Source organism: Ornithorhynchus anatinus, chromosome 10, assembly GCF_004115215.2.
Source record: "Ornithorhynchus anatinus isolate Pmale09 chromosome 10, mOrnAna1.pri.v4, whole genome shotgun sequence".
Lineage (NCBI taxonomy): Eukaryota > Metazoa > Chordata > Mammalia > Monotremata > Ornithorhynchidae > Ornithorhynchus > Ornithorhynchus anatinus.
This window is the reverse complement of record NC_041737.1, coordinates 11469737-11484881: the sequence shown is the minus strand read 5'-3', so window position 1 is coordinate 11484881 and position 15145 is coordinate 11469737. Positions and strand designations below refer to the sequence as shown.

The 15145-nt window shown below is 47.0% G+C and overlaps 2 protein-coding genes across 3 annotated transcripts in view; both read left to right on the top strand.

The window, feature by feature from the left end:
• The window catches only part of MAP3K1 (mitogen-activated protein kinase kinase kinase 1), a 34324-nt gene extending 31307 nt beyond the window's left edge, over positions 1 to 3017 (top strand). The window contains exon 19 of the mRNA XM_029073717.2: positions 235 to 3017. Within this exon, the coding sequence (XP_028929550.2) occupies positions 235 to 384 (150 nt within the window). The 3' untranslated portion in view covers positions 385 to 3017. The remainder of the gene's footprint in view (positions 1 to 234) is intronic.
• A 3754-nt stretch (positions 3018 to 6771) lies between these two features.
• Positions 6772 to 14906, top strand: SETD9 (SET domain containing 9). Of its 2 annotated transcripts, XM_029074304.2 has the most exons (6): positions 6772 to 6884; positions 9306 to 9676; positions 11518 to 11641; positions 13008 to 13123; positions 13945 to 14050; positions 14600 to 14906. In XM_029074304.2, exons 1-6 carry the CDS (start codon positions 6784 to 6786, stop codon positions 14685 to 14687), a joined length of 906 nt encoding a protein of 301 aa, XP_028930137.1. In that variant the 5' UTR covers positions 6772 to 6783; the 3' UTR covers positions 14688 to 14906. The 2 variants fall into 2 exon arrangements, with proteins under 2 accessions (XP_028930137.1, XP_028930138.1); XM_029074305.2 differs by lacking the exon at positions 13945 to 14050.
• The last annotated feature ends 239 nt before the right edge of the window (positions 14907 to 15145 follow it).

Sequence of the window (15145 nt, the reverse complement as noted above, 5' to 3'; positions counted from 1 at the left end):
TCCACCCCAACACTTAGTGCTTGGCACATGGTAAGCACTTAACAAGCACCGTAATTATTATTATAATCAGTAGCTTGAGCTTAAAAGAGCTTCGGGAACTACCTTTATCCTGGGCAGCCCATAGTGGAGACGTACAGAGGTGATAAATCAGGAAGTCAGTAACATTCCCAGTGGCAAAAGGAAATTGCAAAGACACCTGCCAGATAATTTTGTGATTTTTATTTTTTTTTGCAGATCGCTAGTGCAACTACTGCTCCGTCGATCCCGTCACATCTGTCTCCCGGCTTACGGGACGTGACTCTTCGGTGTTTAGAACTTCAACCTCAGGACAGACCTCCATCGAGAGAGCTACTGAAGCATCCAGTCTTCCGGACTACTTGGTAGCCAGCTGAAAAGGGCGGCGAACAAAGAATCGATGCTACTAAACGCCTAAAGGAAAAAACAAAATCAACTCTTGCCTGCCGTGCTAGCGAGCACGGCAGCCGGGCTCGTTCTGCTGGCCGATAAGACTGGCGGAGGACTCTTACCTAAGTATGTGATTGACAAATCGAGATCTTTAAGCTCAGTATGCAAAATTCCAGGACTTGTGCAGGAACTGTAAACCGTGCCTTTCAAAGATCTGGCCCCTGGGGAACGAGAAAAAGCAACTTAAGTCTGCACGACTCAATAGCAGTTACGTATTTTGATTTTGTTTTGGAGCACTTTTTCAGCAATATTAGCAGCTGAGGGGCTCAGGATCTATTTCAATATTGTCATCATTCTTCCTCTTTCATATCAAGCGATCATAAAAAGGGGTTGCTGCGATTTCATTCAGATTTATTTGTCACTGGCTGAAAAGAAAATCCATATCTGCCTCTTTTTAGAACAGTGCGTGCTCTGAGAAGTAAAAAATTGCATGTATTTTTTTTTTCAATCGATGAGAGATCTGGGTTACCTGCCTCAGCCTCGTTTTGAAAGCGACTGGGCAATAATGGTTTCGTTGTGCATTTTACTGTTGGCCCATTCATTTCGTGTTTTGGGGTTTTCCTTTCTTTGTTTATAAGGTTAATAGTTCTGTATTTTCATTTGACCATCATTTTTATTTAACATTCAGGGATAGATGGTCTTTTCACACCAGAAAAAAAAAAATCTAGGCGACAACCAGACCTCTGACTAGAATTCACAGAATGTCTTGCTGTGGCCAGGGAGTTTAAATGCAGGTGATATGAAATTTGGAATGCAATAAGACTACTTTTATTGAGGCAGGTATGCGGGGTCTGCTACTGCAGGTTATTTAAGGAAAAACAGAATATTAAGTTGGCTCTGTGTTGCACAGCTTGCAACCAAAATCGAGGGTTACTTTTTAAACTGTATGAGCCTTTTTTGAAAAGAAAAAAAGTGTTTGTTTCTTTTGGCAAACTATAGGCAAAGTTTTACCCCCAAAAAACCTTCTCTGGGAAATAAAACTTTCCCCACATTCACTGCCGATCTGATGTTTTAACTGCTGTTTTCCTTCCACCGGTCACCCTTTTTTTTTTTTGTGGGGCAGAGATCCAGCCGGTGGATCCTTTACTTGACGTGCTGAAATTTTACCTTTTTATTTAGAAAGGTAAAAAATTTTTACTTGGACCTGAAAAATGTGTTCAAATAAGAGTGGAGTGGAATCTCACTCACTTTTACTTAAGTTCTGCACAGTTTTCGAAGGGTTTTCGAGCAGAGGAGGGGCCGACGTGAGCCTCGCCCTGGCACATGGGGGTCCCTCCGGGGAGGGCAACGTCGCTGCCCACCCCAACGCTTTGGCTTCCCACGCACGTGATCCCGAAGGAAAATGGCAGCTGTTCTTTCGCTCTTGGTGAGTCTCTCCAACCAAGTACTGATTAAGCGTCTAATACCATTTGATGAAATGTTCAAAAAAGTTTAACTCTTCAGAAATCAGGGGAACTGTGGCAGAGTGAAACGGAATTGGTTATTCAGTCAAAGACTCAGGACAAAACTAGATAAGCTATAGCGTACTTGCGAAATGTAGAGCACCAATTGGAACAAAAAACAAGTTACAAGAGAAGTTTACAGAAGCGTATTGCTTATAATAATACAAAAACCAGTTTTGTTGGTGAATGTTGTATTTCTCCATGAAATTTTACATTCCTTTGAGAAGATTGGCAGTCTTTGAAGAGTTAAAAAAAAAAAAAAGTATCGAAATGTGAAGTTTGGTAGCTCTAACTGTATTGTACTTGATTTCCTTATTTTCCCTTTTTTTTCCTTCTTTTTCCCTTTTTTGACTACTTAGAATTTTCACAATTCTAATAAGATGGTTTCCAACTCTCTCATGTGCAAGCTTTAAAGGATGCACTCTTGCCATTTTATGTACTGGAAGATCAGTTGTCAGATTAATACTGTTTCTGACAGATTTAAACTGTATAAACTGATGAACCTCAGCTAATCAGTATTACTTTGTAGATGACCATGCCTACCACATTTCGAACTCAGACAGCCTCTAGATGTTAAAATGCATTGTTTGAGTTTGTTTGGATTTCCCTCAGCTTGCTGGTAATTGTGGTGTAATTTTTTTTGTTTTGGTTTTTTTTTATGCAGATGTGATGTAATCTTATTTTCTGTGGATCAAAGCTGGACTGAAAATTGTATTGTGTAATTATTTTTTGTTCTTAATGTTATTTGGTACTTAAGTTGTAAATAATGTCTACTGCTGTTTATTCCAAGTTTCTACTACCTCAGGTGTCCTATAGATTTTCTTCTACCAAAGTTCACTTCCACAATGACATTCTTTGCTATGTGATTATGATTCCTTTTAAGGCTTCCAGGGCTCAAGGGCTAACTTCTAGTAGCACCTTACTGTGCAAGCAAATGTTACAAAAAAAAAAATCTCTGGGTTAAGAAAATCTGGCTTAAATGTATCCTTTGTTACTTTGAATATATCCAGATATTTTAATTAAAAGTTTTTACCCCGTTGAACCAATTTTATAGTATTTGTACCTATTTTGGTGTTTTGTCTTTATAGTAAATAAAGTTTTTGAACAAAAGCGTTCCCCGCTTTCTCTTCACACAGTTCAGTTTTCAGTCCCAGGGGTCCCCCAGGGCCACGTGATCCAGAACTTGTAAGATCTAGGCGCCTATTCACGAACCCACAGCCTGAGCTCACAGTAAGCGCTGAATAAATACTATTAGTCATACCACTGCTAGGACAATCAGTGTCCTTCATGGCGACGATGTAGCCAAAATCAAGGACCCCTGACATCAGAAATGCTCCACTTTTGCTACAAGCCAAAAAATGATCTCCAGCGCCAACTTCTCCAGGGCCGGGTACATGAATTTGTGCTTAGTTTGTGATGGTGATGGTGTTTTTTAAGCGCTTACTATGTGCAAAGCACTGTTCTGAGCGCTGGGGGGATACAAGGTGATCAGGTTGTCCCACGTGGGGCTCACAGTCTTAATCCCCATTTGACAGATGAGGGAACTGAGGCCCAGAGAATAATAAAGTTGGTATTTGTTAAGCGCGTACTACGTGCAGAGCACTGTTCTAAGTGCTGGGGTAGATACAGGGTAATCAGGTTGTCCCATGTGAGGCTCACAGTTAATCCCCATTTTACAGATGAGGTAACTGAGGCACAGAGAAGTTGTGACTTGCCCAAAGTCACACAGCTGACAAGTGGCAGAGCCGGGATCAGAACCCATGACCTCGGACTCCCAAGCCCGTGCTCTTTCCACTGAGCCATGCTGCTTCTCATACGTGGCTGACCAACAGTTGGTAACTAACAGACATTTGTTTTTGTGTATTGTACACAATGTGTGTCCTTGTCCCTCGTTCTGTTTTAATCCTTTCGGTTCATTGCTTGTGTGTCTGTCTTCAGTCCCTGCCTTCACTTAGATTGTGAACCCCTCAAGGGACAGAGTCTGTATCTAATTCCCGCCTGTATGCTGTTTCCCAACGCTTAGGACAGTGCTCTGCACACAGTAAGCGCGTAAATAAATGCTATTTACGGTTACCTTCACTGTGACTACTAAAATCGATCCCTGAACTATGTTGTTAATTGTGGGAGGAACTTGTGAAATTAAACGGTGTCCAGAAGAGGGCAGTGGAGGAAAGTTTTCCTCAACAATTTTTGTTGCTTCTTTCTCATTCATTCAGTCGTATTTATTGAGCGCTTCCTGTGTGCAGAGCACTGTACTAAGCACTTGGGAAAGTACACTACAACAGTAGGTACTTCCCTGCCCACAGTGAGCTTACAGTCTAGAAATGGGAGACAGACAGTACCAATAAAATTACAGATACGTACATAAAAGGGGCACGTAGTAGTATAGTATTGAAGTGCTTACTTTGTGCCAAGCACTAAGGGCTGTTAGTAATAGTAATAATATGTGTTAAGCACTTACTATGTGCAGAGCACTATGTTAAGCACTGAGGATAATCAGGAATGTGCCTAGCACTAAATGCTGTTAGTAATAATGTGTGTTAAGCACTTACTATGTGCAGAGCACTATGTTAAGCACTGAGGTAGGATAATCAGGAATGTGCCTAGCACTAAGTGCTGTTAATAATAGTAATAATGTGTGTTAAGCACTTACTATGTGCAGAGCACTATGTTAAGCACTGAGGTAGGATAATCAGGAATGTGCCTAGCACTAAGTGCTGTTAATAATAGCAATAGTAATAATCTGTGTTAATCACTTACTGTGTGCAGAGCACTCTGTTTAAGCACTGAGGTAGGATAATCAGGAATGTGCCTCAAATCTCGGAGATCCTTGACTCCTCACGCCATTTCTAAATGTTGGAGAAGTCTGAGAAACAAGCAGCCTTCAGTTTACTCTAAGATTACAGGAAACCGTATTGTAGAGTCCTGGCTGGAATTTTTAAAATACCAAGGCTCTAACTTTCAAAGCCCAAGTCTTAAAGCCCAGAATATGTGAAGCAGGAGACCCAGATTTTAATCCCCATTCTGCCACTTGTCGGCTGTGTGGCCTTGGGCAAGTACTTTGCCGGTTTCCTCATCTGTAAAATGGGTACCGAGTACCTGCCCTTTCTCTCCCCTTAGAATTCACAGCATGAGGTTTTTTTTTATGGTATTCATTAAGTGTTTATTATGGACCGGGCACTGTACTAATCCCTGGGTTAGATAGAAGCCAATCAAGTTTGACACAGTTCCTGTCCCATGAGGAGCTCACAGTCTTAATCCCCATTATATAGATGAAGTAACTGAGGCACGGAAAATTTAAGGAACGTGGCCAAGGTCATGCAGTAGACAAGTGGTGGAGTCAGGATTAAAACCCAGGTCCTTCTGACTCCCAGGCCTGTGCTCTCTCCTATGCTGCTCCTTTTCTATTCACGCACGGCCTAATGTCTAGCTAGAGCCCGGGGCTAGGAGTCAGAAGGTCGTAGGATCTAATCCCAGCTCAACCCCTTGTTTGCTGTGTGGCCTTGGGCATGTCACTTCACTTCTCTGGACCTCAGTTACCGAAGCAGCGTGGCTCAGTGGAAAGAGCCTGGGCTTCGGAGGCAGAGGTTATGGGTTCAACTTCCGGCTCTGCCACTTGTCAGCTGTGTGACTGTGGGCAAGTCACTTCTCTGTGCCTCAGTGACCTCATCTCTCAAACGGGGATTAAGACTGGGAGCCTCGCGTGGGACAACCTGATTCCCCTGTATCTCCCCCAGCGCTTAGAACAGTGCTCTGCACATAGTAAGCGCTTAACAAATACCAACATTATTATCTGTAAAACGGGGATTGAGACTGTGAGCTCCCTGTGGGTCAGGGGCTGTGTCCAACCCAATTATCTTGTATCTACCCCAGCGCTTAGAACAGTGCCTGGCACATAGTAAGCTCTTAAATGCCATTATTATTACCATTATGAATGAAAATCCTTTCTTTAATGGAGTCACCCGTAAGCCCGTCAAACGGCAGGGACTGTCTCTATCTGTTGCCGACTTGTTCATCCCAAGCGCTTAGTACAGTGCTCTGCACATAGTAAGCGCTCAATAAATACTATTGAATGAATTTTATCCAATCGTTTCCTTCCCAGTCCTTCTGGATCTCTTGGCTGCCTTTAACATTCTGGACTACCTCTACTTTGTTGGCAAGAATTGTCTCTACCTGTTGCCTAATTGTACATTCCAAGCGCTTAGTACAGTGCTCTGCACGTAGTAAGCACTCAATCAATAGGATGGAATGAATGAATGAACTGCCTGGGGCCAGGTGGGCGGGGCTTGGGGCTGCGCATGCGCCGAGACGGGGGGCGGGGGCTGTGTCTGCGCATGCGCTGCGGCTGTAGGGGATGATGGCTTTTAAGCGCTTACTACGTGCAGAGCACTGTTCTAAGCGCTGGGGTAGACACAGGGTCATCAGGTTGTCCCCCGTGGGGCTCAACAATTGTTTTAAATCCCATTTTTACAGAAGTGGCTGGCCCAAAGCCACCCAGCTGACAAGCGGCGAAGCGGGATTAGAACCCACGCCCTCCGACTCCTAAACCCGGGCTCTCGCCACTGAGCCACGGGGAGGGAGCCTGTGTCCGCGCATGCGCCGACGTTGCAGGGGCGGTGGGAGGGGGCCGGGGGGGGACCGTGTCCGCGCATGCGCCGACGCTGTAGGGGCGGTCGGAGGGGGCGGGGGACCGTGTCCGCGCATGCGCCGGCGAGGTAGGGGCGGTGAGAGGGGGCGGGGGACCGTGTCCGCGCATGCGCCGCGCCTGTCGGGGAGGGAGGGGGACCGTCTCCGCGCATGCGCCGAGGCTGGAGGGGCGGTGGGAGGGAGCGGGGCTCGCGCCCGCGCATGCGCGGCGGCTGAGGGGGCGTCGGCCATGTTGGTCCGGTGGGCGGCGGCGGCCCTGAGGCGGCGATGGCGGCGCTACCGCTACCGCTTCGTGCCCTGGATCGCGCTCAACCTCGGCCGCGCGCGCACGTGAGGCCGCCCCTCACCCCCGACCCCCCGCTCCCGGCCCTCCTCCGCGAAAGTCCGGCCTTCGGAGCCCCAGGTGGTGGGTTCGAATCCCGCCGCCCCCCCTCCTCCGCCCTGTGCCCTGGGGCAGGTCCCTGCCCTTCCCCGGGCCTCAGTGACCTCCTCCGGAAAATGGGCGTGAAGACCGGCAGCCGCCCCCCCCCCCCGGGCCGGAGGACCCCAACGCTTCCGACGGGGCTCGGCACGTAGTAAGCGCTTAACAGCTACCGTTCGTTCAGTCATGCAGTCGCACTTATTGAGCGCATACTATTCATTCATGCATGCGGTCCTATTTATTGAGCGCTTACTATTCATTCATTCATGCATGCAGTCGTATTTATTGAGCGCTTACTATTCATTCATGCAGTCGTACTTATTGAGCGCTTACTATTCATTCATGCATGCGGTCCTATTTATTGAGCGCTTACTATTCATTCATGCAGTCGTATTTATTGAGCGCTTACTATTCATTCATGCAGTCGTACTTATTGAGCGCTTACTATTCATTCATGCATGCGGTCCTATTTATTGAGCGCTTACTATTCATTCATTCATTCATTCATGCAGTCGTATTTATTGAGCGCTTACTATTCATTCATGCAGTCGTACTTATTGAGCGTTTACTATTCATTCATGCAGTCGCATTTATTGAGCGCTTACTATTCATTCATTCATGCAGTCCTATTTATTGAGCGCTTATTCATTCATGCAGTCGTATTTATTGAGCGCTTACTATTCATTCATGCAATCGTACTTATTGAGCGCTTACTATTCATTCATGCAATCGTACTTATTGAGCGCTTACTATTCATTCATGCATGCAGTCCTATTTATTGAGCGCTTACTATTCATTCATGCAGTCGTACTTATTGAGCGTTTACTATTCATTCATGCAGTCGCATTTATTGAGCGCTTACTATTCATTCATTCATGCAGTCCTATTTATTGAGCGCTTATTCATTCATGCAGTCCTATTTATTGAGCACTTACTATTCATTCATTCATGCAGTCGTATTTATTGAGCGCTTACTATTCATTCATGCAATCGTACTTACTGAGTGCTTACTATTCATTCATTCATGCAGTCGTATTTATTGAGCACTTATTCATTCATGCAGTCCTATTTATTGAGCACTTACTATTCAATCATTCATGCAGTCGCATTTATTGAGCGCTTACTATTCATTCATAAATGTAATCGTACTTATTGAGCGCTTACTATTCATTCATTCATTCATGCAGTCGTACTTATTGCGTGCTAACTATTCATGCAGTCGTGCTTATTGAGTGCACACTGTTCATTCATTCATGCAGTCCTATTTATTGAGCACTTATTCATTCATTCATGCTATCGTATTTGAGTGCTTATTATTCATTCATGCATGAAATCGTTTTTATTGAGCACTTATTATTCATTCATGCATGTAATCGTATTTATTGAGTGCTTATTCATTCATGCAGTCATATTTATTGGGCACTTACCATTCATTCATTCATGCAATTGTATTTATTGAGGACTTACTGTGTGCAGAGCAAGCAGCGTGGCTTAGTGGCAAGAGCCCGGGCTTGGGAGTCAGAGGTCGCAGGTTCTAATCCCAGCTCCGCCACTTGTCAGCTGTGTGACTCTGGACAAGTCACTTACCTTCTCTGTACTTCAGTTACCCCATATGTAAAATGGGGATTAAGACTGTGAGCCCCACGTGGGACAACCTGATCACCTTGTATCCTCCCCAGCACTTAGAACAGTGCTTTGCATATAGTAAGCGCTTAACAGATGCCGCCATCATTATTATTATTATTACTGAACGCTTAGAGTTATGGTGTTTAAGTGAAGCGTTGGGGTGGATACAAGCAAATCAGGTCAGACACAGTCCCTGCCCCGTGTGGGGCTCACAGTCTCAATCCCCATTTGACAGATGCGGTAACTGAGGCCCAGAGAAGTGAAGTGACGTCCCCAAGGTCATACAGCAGACAAGTGGCGGAGCCGGGATTAGAACCCACGACCTCTGACTCCCAGGCCCGAGCCCTTGCCGCTAGACCTTGCTGCTTCTCCTGTCCCACCCGCCACCCTTGCTGCCCCCCCGGGCCCATCTGCCCTGCATCTCGCCCCGGTGATACTAATAATAATAATGCTGGTATTTGTTAAGCGCTTACTATGTGCCAAGCACTGTTCTGAGCGCTAGGGTAGATACAAGGTAATGAGGTTGTCGCACGCGGGGCTCACGGTCTCAATCCCTGTTTTACGGATGAGGTAACTAAGGCCCAGAGAAGTTACGTGGTCACCCAGCAGACAAGTGGTGGAGCGGGGATTAGAACCCATGACCTCTGACTCCCAGGCCCGTGTTCTTTCCACTAAGCCTCGCTGCTTCTCTCCCCACCGTGCAGGACCGTGCGTCTCGTCCCTGAGGCCTCCCAGGACAAAACCATCGCCGACGAAGAAGTCCTGGAAACCTTGCTCAAAGTCTTCCAAGCCCTCTACCTCAATGACCTCGGCGGACAGACGGACGCTTTCGCCCTGCTTCCCGAAGCTGTCAAATCAAAATATCGTCATTTACTGGCCCTCCGTCCCCCGAGAGCAAATCCTCCCAGAGACGGTCTCCCCCGGCCCCCAAATGTCCTCAGCCCGGGAGAAGTCCTCTTCAGGACAGCGGGTTTCTCGGTGGCCCGAGAAACTAGCTCACTGGTTTCTGCCGGAAAAGGAGTTTTCGTGACTAAAGGGTTTGTGCCAAAAGGAGCCGTGGTGTCCATGTATCCCGGTATTCGCTTTTGTTTCATTTTGAATGGTATTTGTCGAGCGCCGACCTTGTGAAGCAGCGGGGCCTAGTGGCAACGGCCCGGGTTTGGGAGTCAGAGGTCGTGGGATCTCATCCCACCTCCGCCCCTTGTCCGCTCTGTGAATTTGGGCAAGTCACTTCGCTTCTCCGGGCCTTAGTGACCCCATCCGGAAAATGGGGATTAAGAGTGTTAGCCTCAGGTGGGACGGGGACTGTGTCCAACCTGATTACCTTGTATCCTCCTCGGCGCCTAGAACGGTGCTTGGCATAATAGTGAGCGCTTAACAAATACCCTAAGTATTATTATTGCCTCACACTGTGGTTGATACAAGTTAATCAGGGTGGACACAGTCCCTGTCCCACTTGGGGCTCACAGTCTTCATCCCATTTTACAGATGAGACAACAGGAACAGTAATAATAATTATGGTATTTCTTAAGTGCTAACTGTGTGTCAGGCACTGTACTAAGCGCTGGGGTGGGTCCCTGTCCCTCCTAGGGATCACATTCTTAATCCCTGCTTTACAGATGAGGTAAATGAGGCACAGAGAAGTGACTTGCCCAAGGCCACACAGCGTCCAAGTGGTGGAGTCAGTATCAGAACCGGTGACCTTCCGACTCTCAGGCCCGTGCTCCACCCACCCACCATGACGTGCCCAGGGTCACACAGACAAGTGGCAGAGTGGGGATTAGAACCCAGGTCCCTCCGACTTCCAGGCCCGTGCTCTATCCACTAGGTCACGCTGCTTCTCTAGTTGTTTTCCTGTCATTTTTAATCCCTAAAGTACAAAAGAAGCTGGCCATTAAGGGGATCGGGATTGTAGTTAACATAGATTTTCTTCTGGGTTTCGGAAATCATTCTTCATAAAACTTTCTCTGCTAAAGATCAACTGATCAGAGGTATTTACTGAGCACTTACAATGCGCAGAGCACTATACTGAGCACTTGGGAGGGTACAATAGAGTAAGTAGACATGATTCAAGCTATCGAGGAGCTAATTATTTATAAGGGGGGGGACCAACACTCATATAAGTGAAAGGTAAGAGAAGCAACCAAGTATTAGCTTTTGTACAGAAGGGTTACGGGAGTGGGGCATGGAGTGACTACCTAAGTGCTTAGCAAGTGAGGACAAGTTCTGAAGATTTTCTTTGGATGGTTATGGATGACTTTTTTCTGAATTCTATGTGTCAAGCACTGTTCTAAGCACTGGGCTAGATACAAGTTAATCAGGCCTGGCACAGTCCCTGTCCCACACGGGACTCACAGTCCGAGGTAAAGGGAGAACAGGTATTAAATCCCTATTTTTTTGCAGTTGAGAAAACTGAGGCACAGAGAAGTTGCGACTTGCTCAAGGTCACCCAGCAGACAAGGGGCAGAGCACGTCCTCTGACTCCCACACCTGTGCTTTTTCCACTAGGCCACGCTGCTTCCGGGTTATCTATTTAGTACAGTACTTTTTCTCAGAGACCCCGCTGAGTATGTGAGCGTATATGCCCAGGTGCCGTGTTAGAAAGCACTTGCTGATGAAGGAAACAGTACGACTTGTATTCTTCAGATTTTATCATCAAGGACCATCTCCTTAGGTGGCCTCTATCATTGGCCAAATCTTCTCATCTTATGCCAAATAGGGCAGCCCATATTTCCTTGCTTTTTGTCACAAGGTTAGTGGAGAGGATTTGCTTGTGGTTCCCCTGCTGTTTGGGGGGCAGAGTAGGGGTCAGGGAGGGGAAGGACGTTGACAGGTTCTTCCTCAGGAAAGGAAGGCTGTGAGGGAAAACTGTAGATGAAGTTGGTCGTGGTCCTCAAGTCTTTTATCTTTTGACAGGGACGATCTATCAGATGTCTGAGCCCATCTTCTTCCAGTCCATTGGAAATCCCTTCATTTTTAGGTGCATTGATGGAGTGTTGATTGATGGGAATGACAAGGGAATATCCAAGGCCGTATACAGGTAAACTGGAGTTGGAAGCTCGATCAGGCAGCCAATCTGTGGTATTTTTTGAGTGCTTGCACTTAAGCGCCTGGGAGAGTCCAGTAATAATAATGTTGGTATTTGTTAAGCACTTATTATGTGCAGAGCACTGTTCTAAGCGCTGATGTAGATACACGGTAATCAGGTTGTCCCACGTGAGGCTCACAGTCCTAATCCCTATTTTACAGATGAGGAAACTGAGGCACAGAGAAGTTAAGTGACTTGCCCACAGTCACACAGCTAAGTGGCAGAGCTGGGATTCGAACCCATGACCTCTGATTCCCAAGCCTGGGCTCTTGCCACTGAGCCACGCCGCCTCCCTAGTTGGTAAGTGGATCCAGTCCTGCTGTCCTTTATATGTTGAAGACTTGGAAAAGGAAGGAAACATGCCTTTAAGAAGGTTTATCGGCATTCTGCCGCTACAAGCCTACATTTCCATAGTGGCCACTTCCAGTGCAAATAGCTCTCCGAGTGAACTTGCAGACGAGCTGCCAGATATAACACTGGACAGAGTAAGGCCGCACTTCTTTTGGGGTCAGCTATTTAAAAAAAACACAATTAAACCCCCCCCCCCATTCTTGGTTCTGGGCCATTTTCTTTTAATAAGAAGCCGCCATAGCAACTTTGCAATCCTGAAAGTTCAGCATTTTCCCACCTTGTAGTTTTTCTCATTCGTTGTGCTGGTCATTGTCCTTTAGAATTCCAGCATCCTCATCCCACTCGTTTCATTAGATGTACTCTCCCAAGCGCGTAGTACAGTGCTTTGGACACAGTAAGCGCTCAGTAAATACAACTGAATGACTGAATGAATGTTTGTGCAAGTAATATGGACCCACCATACGATTCTCACCACCCTTTGGCCCGGCGCTCTCTGAACTAGAAATTGAAATCTGATAAATTATTTCTCATGTACTAACTCACCCTCACATCAAATTAGGCAATTGATGGTAGTGGGAAATCCCCAGCTTGCAAGAGTGGATATGTTTGAGGTTACAGTCAAATTCACATTTTCTGATTGCCTTGAACAAATAAGAAGCCTTCCTGATTAAGCCCTCCTCTCTTCTCCCACTCTCTTCTGCTCCACTCTTACTTGCTCCTTCATTCATCCTCCCGCCCATCCCCACAGCACCTATGTATATATCTGTATATGCCTATAATTTACTTATTTATTGAGTCATGTTAATGTCTATCTCCCCCTCTAGACCATAAGCTCATTGTGGGCAGGAATGTGTCTGTTGTTATATCGTAGCTTCCTAAGTGCTTAATACAGTGCTTTGCACACGGTAAGCGCTCAATAAATACGATTGAATAAGAGGAATTCTTAGTGAATATTTATTGGTTTCAGGTCCTGCAGTGGTAGGGACCAGCTGGGTCCTTTTAAGATGAGTGACAGCACTTGGCTCACCTCTTCCGTACAAAACCCTCTGGCCGTAGGGCAGTATGTTAACAACTGCTCAAACGGTAAGTATCGCCAACTCCCCTTTGCTCTGCCTTCTAGACGCAGAGCACTCTGAGACTTTTAGAAAACAGGCCGTACTTTTTGCCTTGCCTTGGGCCCACAAAAAGAAAGTTGCAGGGGGACCCATTTCCTTTGGTAGGAAGTGTCTGAATCGATGAGGGGAATGAGTACGGAGCCAAAACTGCTAAATATAGTTTCTGGTTCCCCAGCTGTGATCTCTTTTGGAGTGGCTTGTGTTTTTGTGGAGACCGTTCCCGCCGGCAGAGGTTGGTTGGCTTCCCGTCCATCCAGGGTCACTGTGGGTAGTAATAATGATGGCGTTTGTTAAGCGCTTACTATGTGCACCGCACTGTTCTAAGCGCTGGGGAGGATACCAGGTGGTCAGGTTGTCCCATGTGGGGCTCACAGTCTTAATGCGCATTTTACAGATGGGGTAACTGAGGTACAGAGAAGTTAAGTGACTTGCCCACGGTCACACAGCTGATCAGTGGCTGGAGGCGGCATTAGAACCCATGACCTCTGACTCCGAAGCCCGGGCTCTTGCCCCTGAGCCACACTGCTTCTCCTAGGTGAGCTCTGGTGATGCCAGGTCTGTCTCCGGAGCCCGACCCTTCCCCTCTGGGTTATCCAGTGCCAGTTGGGCTATAGTGGCGGGGAGCCAGTGGGGTTTAACGGGTACCTCCGTGGACAGGGAGTCTAGTCCGGTCCCGGTGATGTGGGGGAGAGTTGTCTCGCCGGAGAAAATTGGACATTAACGAGCGTCAGCATGACCAAGTGCAGTCTGGCCCCCCCTCCTGAAAATCCGGTCTCTGCTTGTTCCTAGATAAGGCCGCCAACGTGTGCTATCAGGAATTCGATGTCCCGGAACTTTTCCCCATCGAATTCAAACGGTATCTCCCCAACATCGCCTACAGCCCTGAGGTTCAGAGGTTAGCATTCAGTAGAAGATGGTTTGTATATCTTTGCCCAGCGTGGTCTAGCGGCTAGAGCACAGGCCTGGGAGTCAGAAGGTCACGGGTTCTAATCCCGGCTCCGCCACTTGTCTGCCGTGTGACCTCGGGCAGATGACTTTACTACGCCTCAAGTACCTCATCCGTGGAAATTAAGACTAGGAACCCCATGTGGAACATGGACTGTGTCCAACCTGATTATTTTGTACCTACCCCAGCACTTAATAAGAGTAATTGTGGTATTTAAGTGCTTATGTGCCAGGCACTGTAATAAGTGCTGGAGTGGATACAAGCAAAGTGACTTGCCCACTTTCACACAGCAGACAAGTGACGGAGGGAGTAGAACCCAGGTCCTTCTGACTCCCAGGCCTGTACTCTATCCACTAGGCCCTGCTGTTTCTCATAGTACAGTGTCTGGCACGCAGTAAGTGCTTTACTTTTGTTTTTTAAAAAAGCAGCTTATACTCTGTCAGCCATCCCAAGCCAACTCCGTGCAGCTAATCAGATGTCTGGATTTCCCTCCCGCAGCCCAGTGAGATGTGTGGTCCTCGTGGCGCTTAGGGAAATCCGCCAGGGCGAAGAGCTGTTTTCCAATTACTACACCATCGTCGCCTGAAAACCCGGACCGGTGATCGAGGAGCCTCTTCTGCTCGGTGCCTCATTTGGCGAGGGGGTCGTCCCCTGGGATCGCACCACAGAACCGGCGTTTCACCTACCCCTTTTTCAACTTGGGGCCGAGTGATGGGGCGTCGTTACTTCTCCATTCTCGCAAGACTGTTGCCAAGTTCAATCGGGTTTTCCCTAAATGCTCATTAAATGACAGTCTGCTCCGTGATTGATTTTCACTTCCTTTTTCACTGTCGCCTGGACCTACACGCCCCCTGGGGTGCAGTGTAACCCTTCTACCGCTCCCATGCTTAACTTTTACAAACAAGGGTACCATACCACGTCCTTGTCACAGGAGCTACCCTTCCACCATTCATTCGGTCGTATTTAATGAGCGCTTACTGTGTGCAGAGCACTGTACTGAGTGCTTGGTAGAGTCCAGTACAATAAACAGAAACATCCCCGGCT

Bases quoted from the DNA above. Each gene is read 5' to 3' on its own strand.
- SETD9 (XM_029074304.2), top strand. From the start codon at position 6,784: ATGTTGGTCCGGTGGGCGGCGGCGGCCCTGAGGCGGCGATGGCGGCGC. The intron at 6,885-9,305 runs GTGAGGCCGCCC...CCCACCGTGCAG, and splicing joins AACCTCGGCCGCGCGCGCAC to GACCGTGCGTCTCGTCCCTG. The intron at 13,124-13,944 runs GTAAGTATCGCC...GCTTGTTCCTAG, and splicing joins TGTTAACAACTGCTCAAACG to ATAAGGCCGCCAACGTGTGC.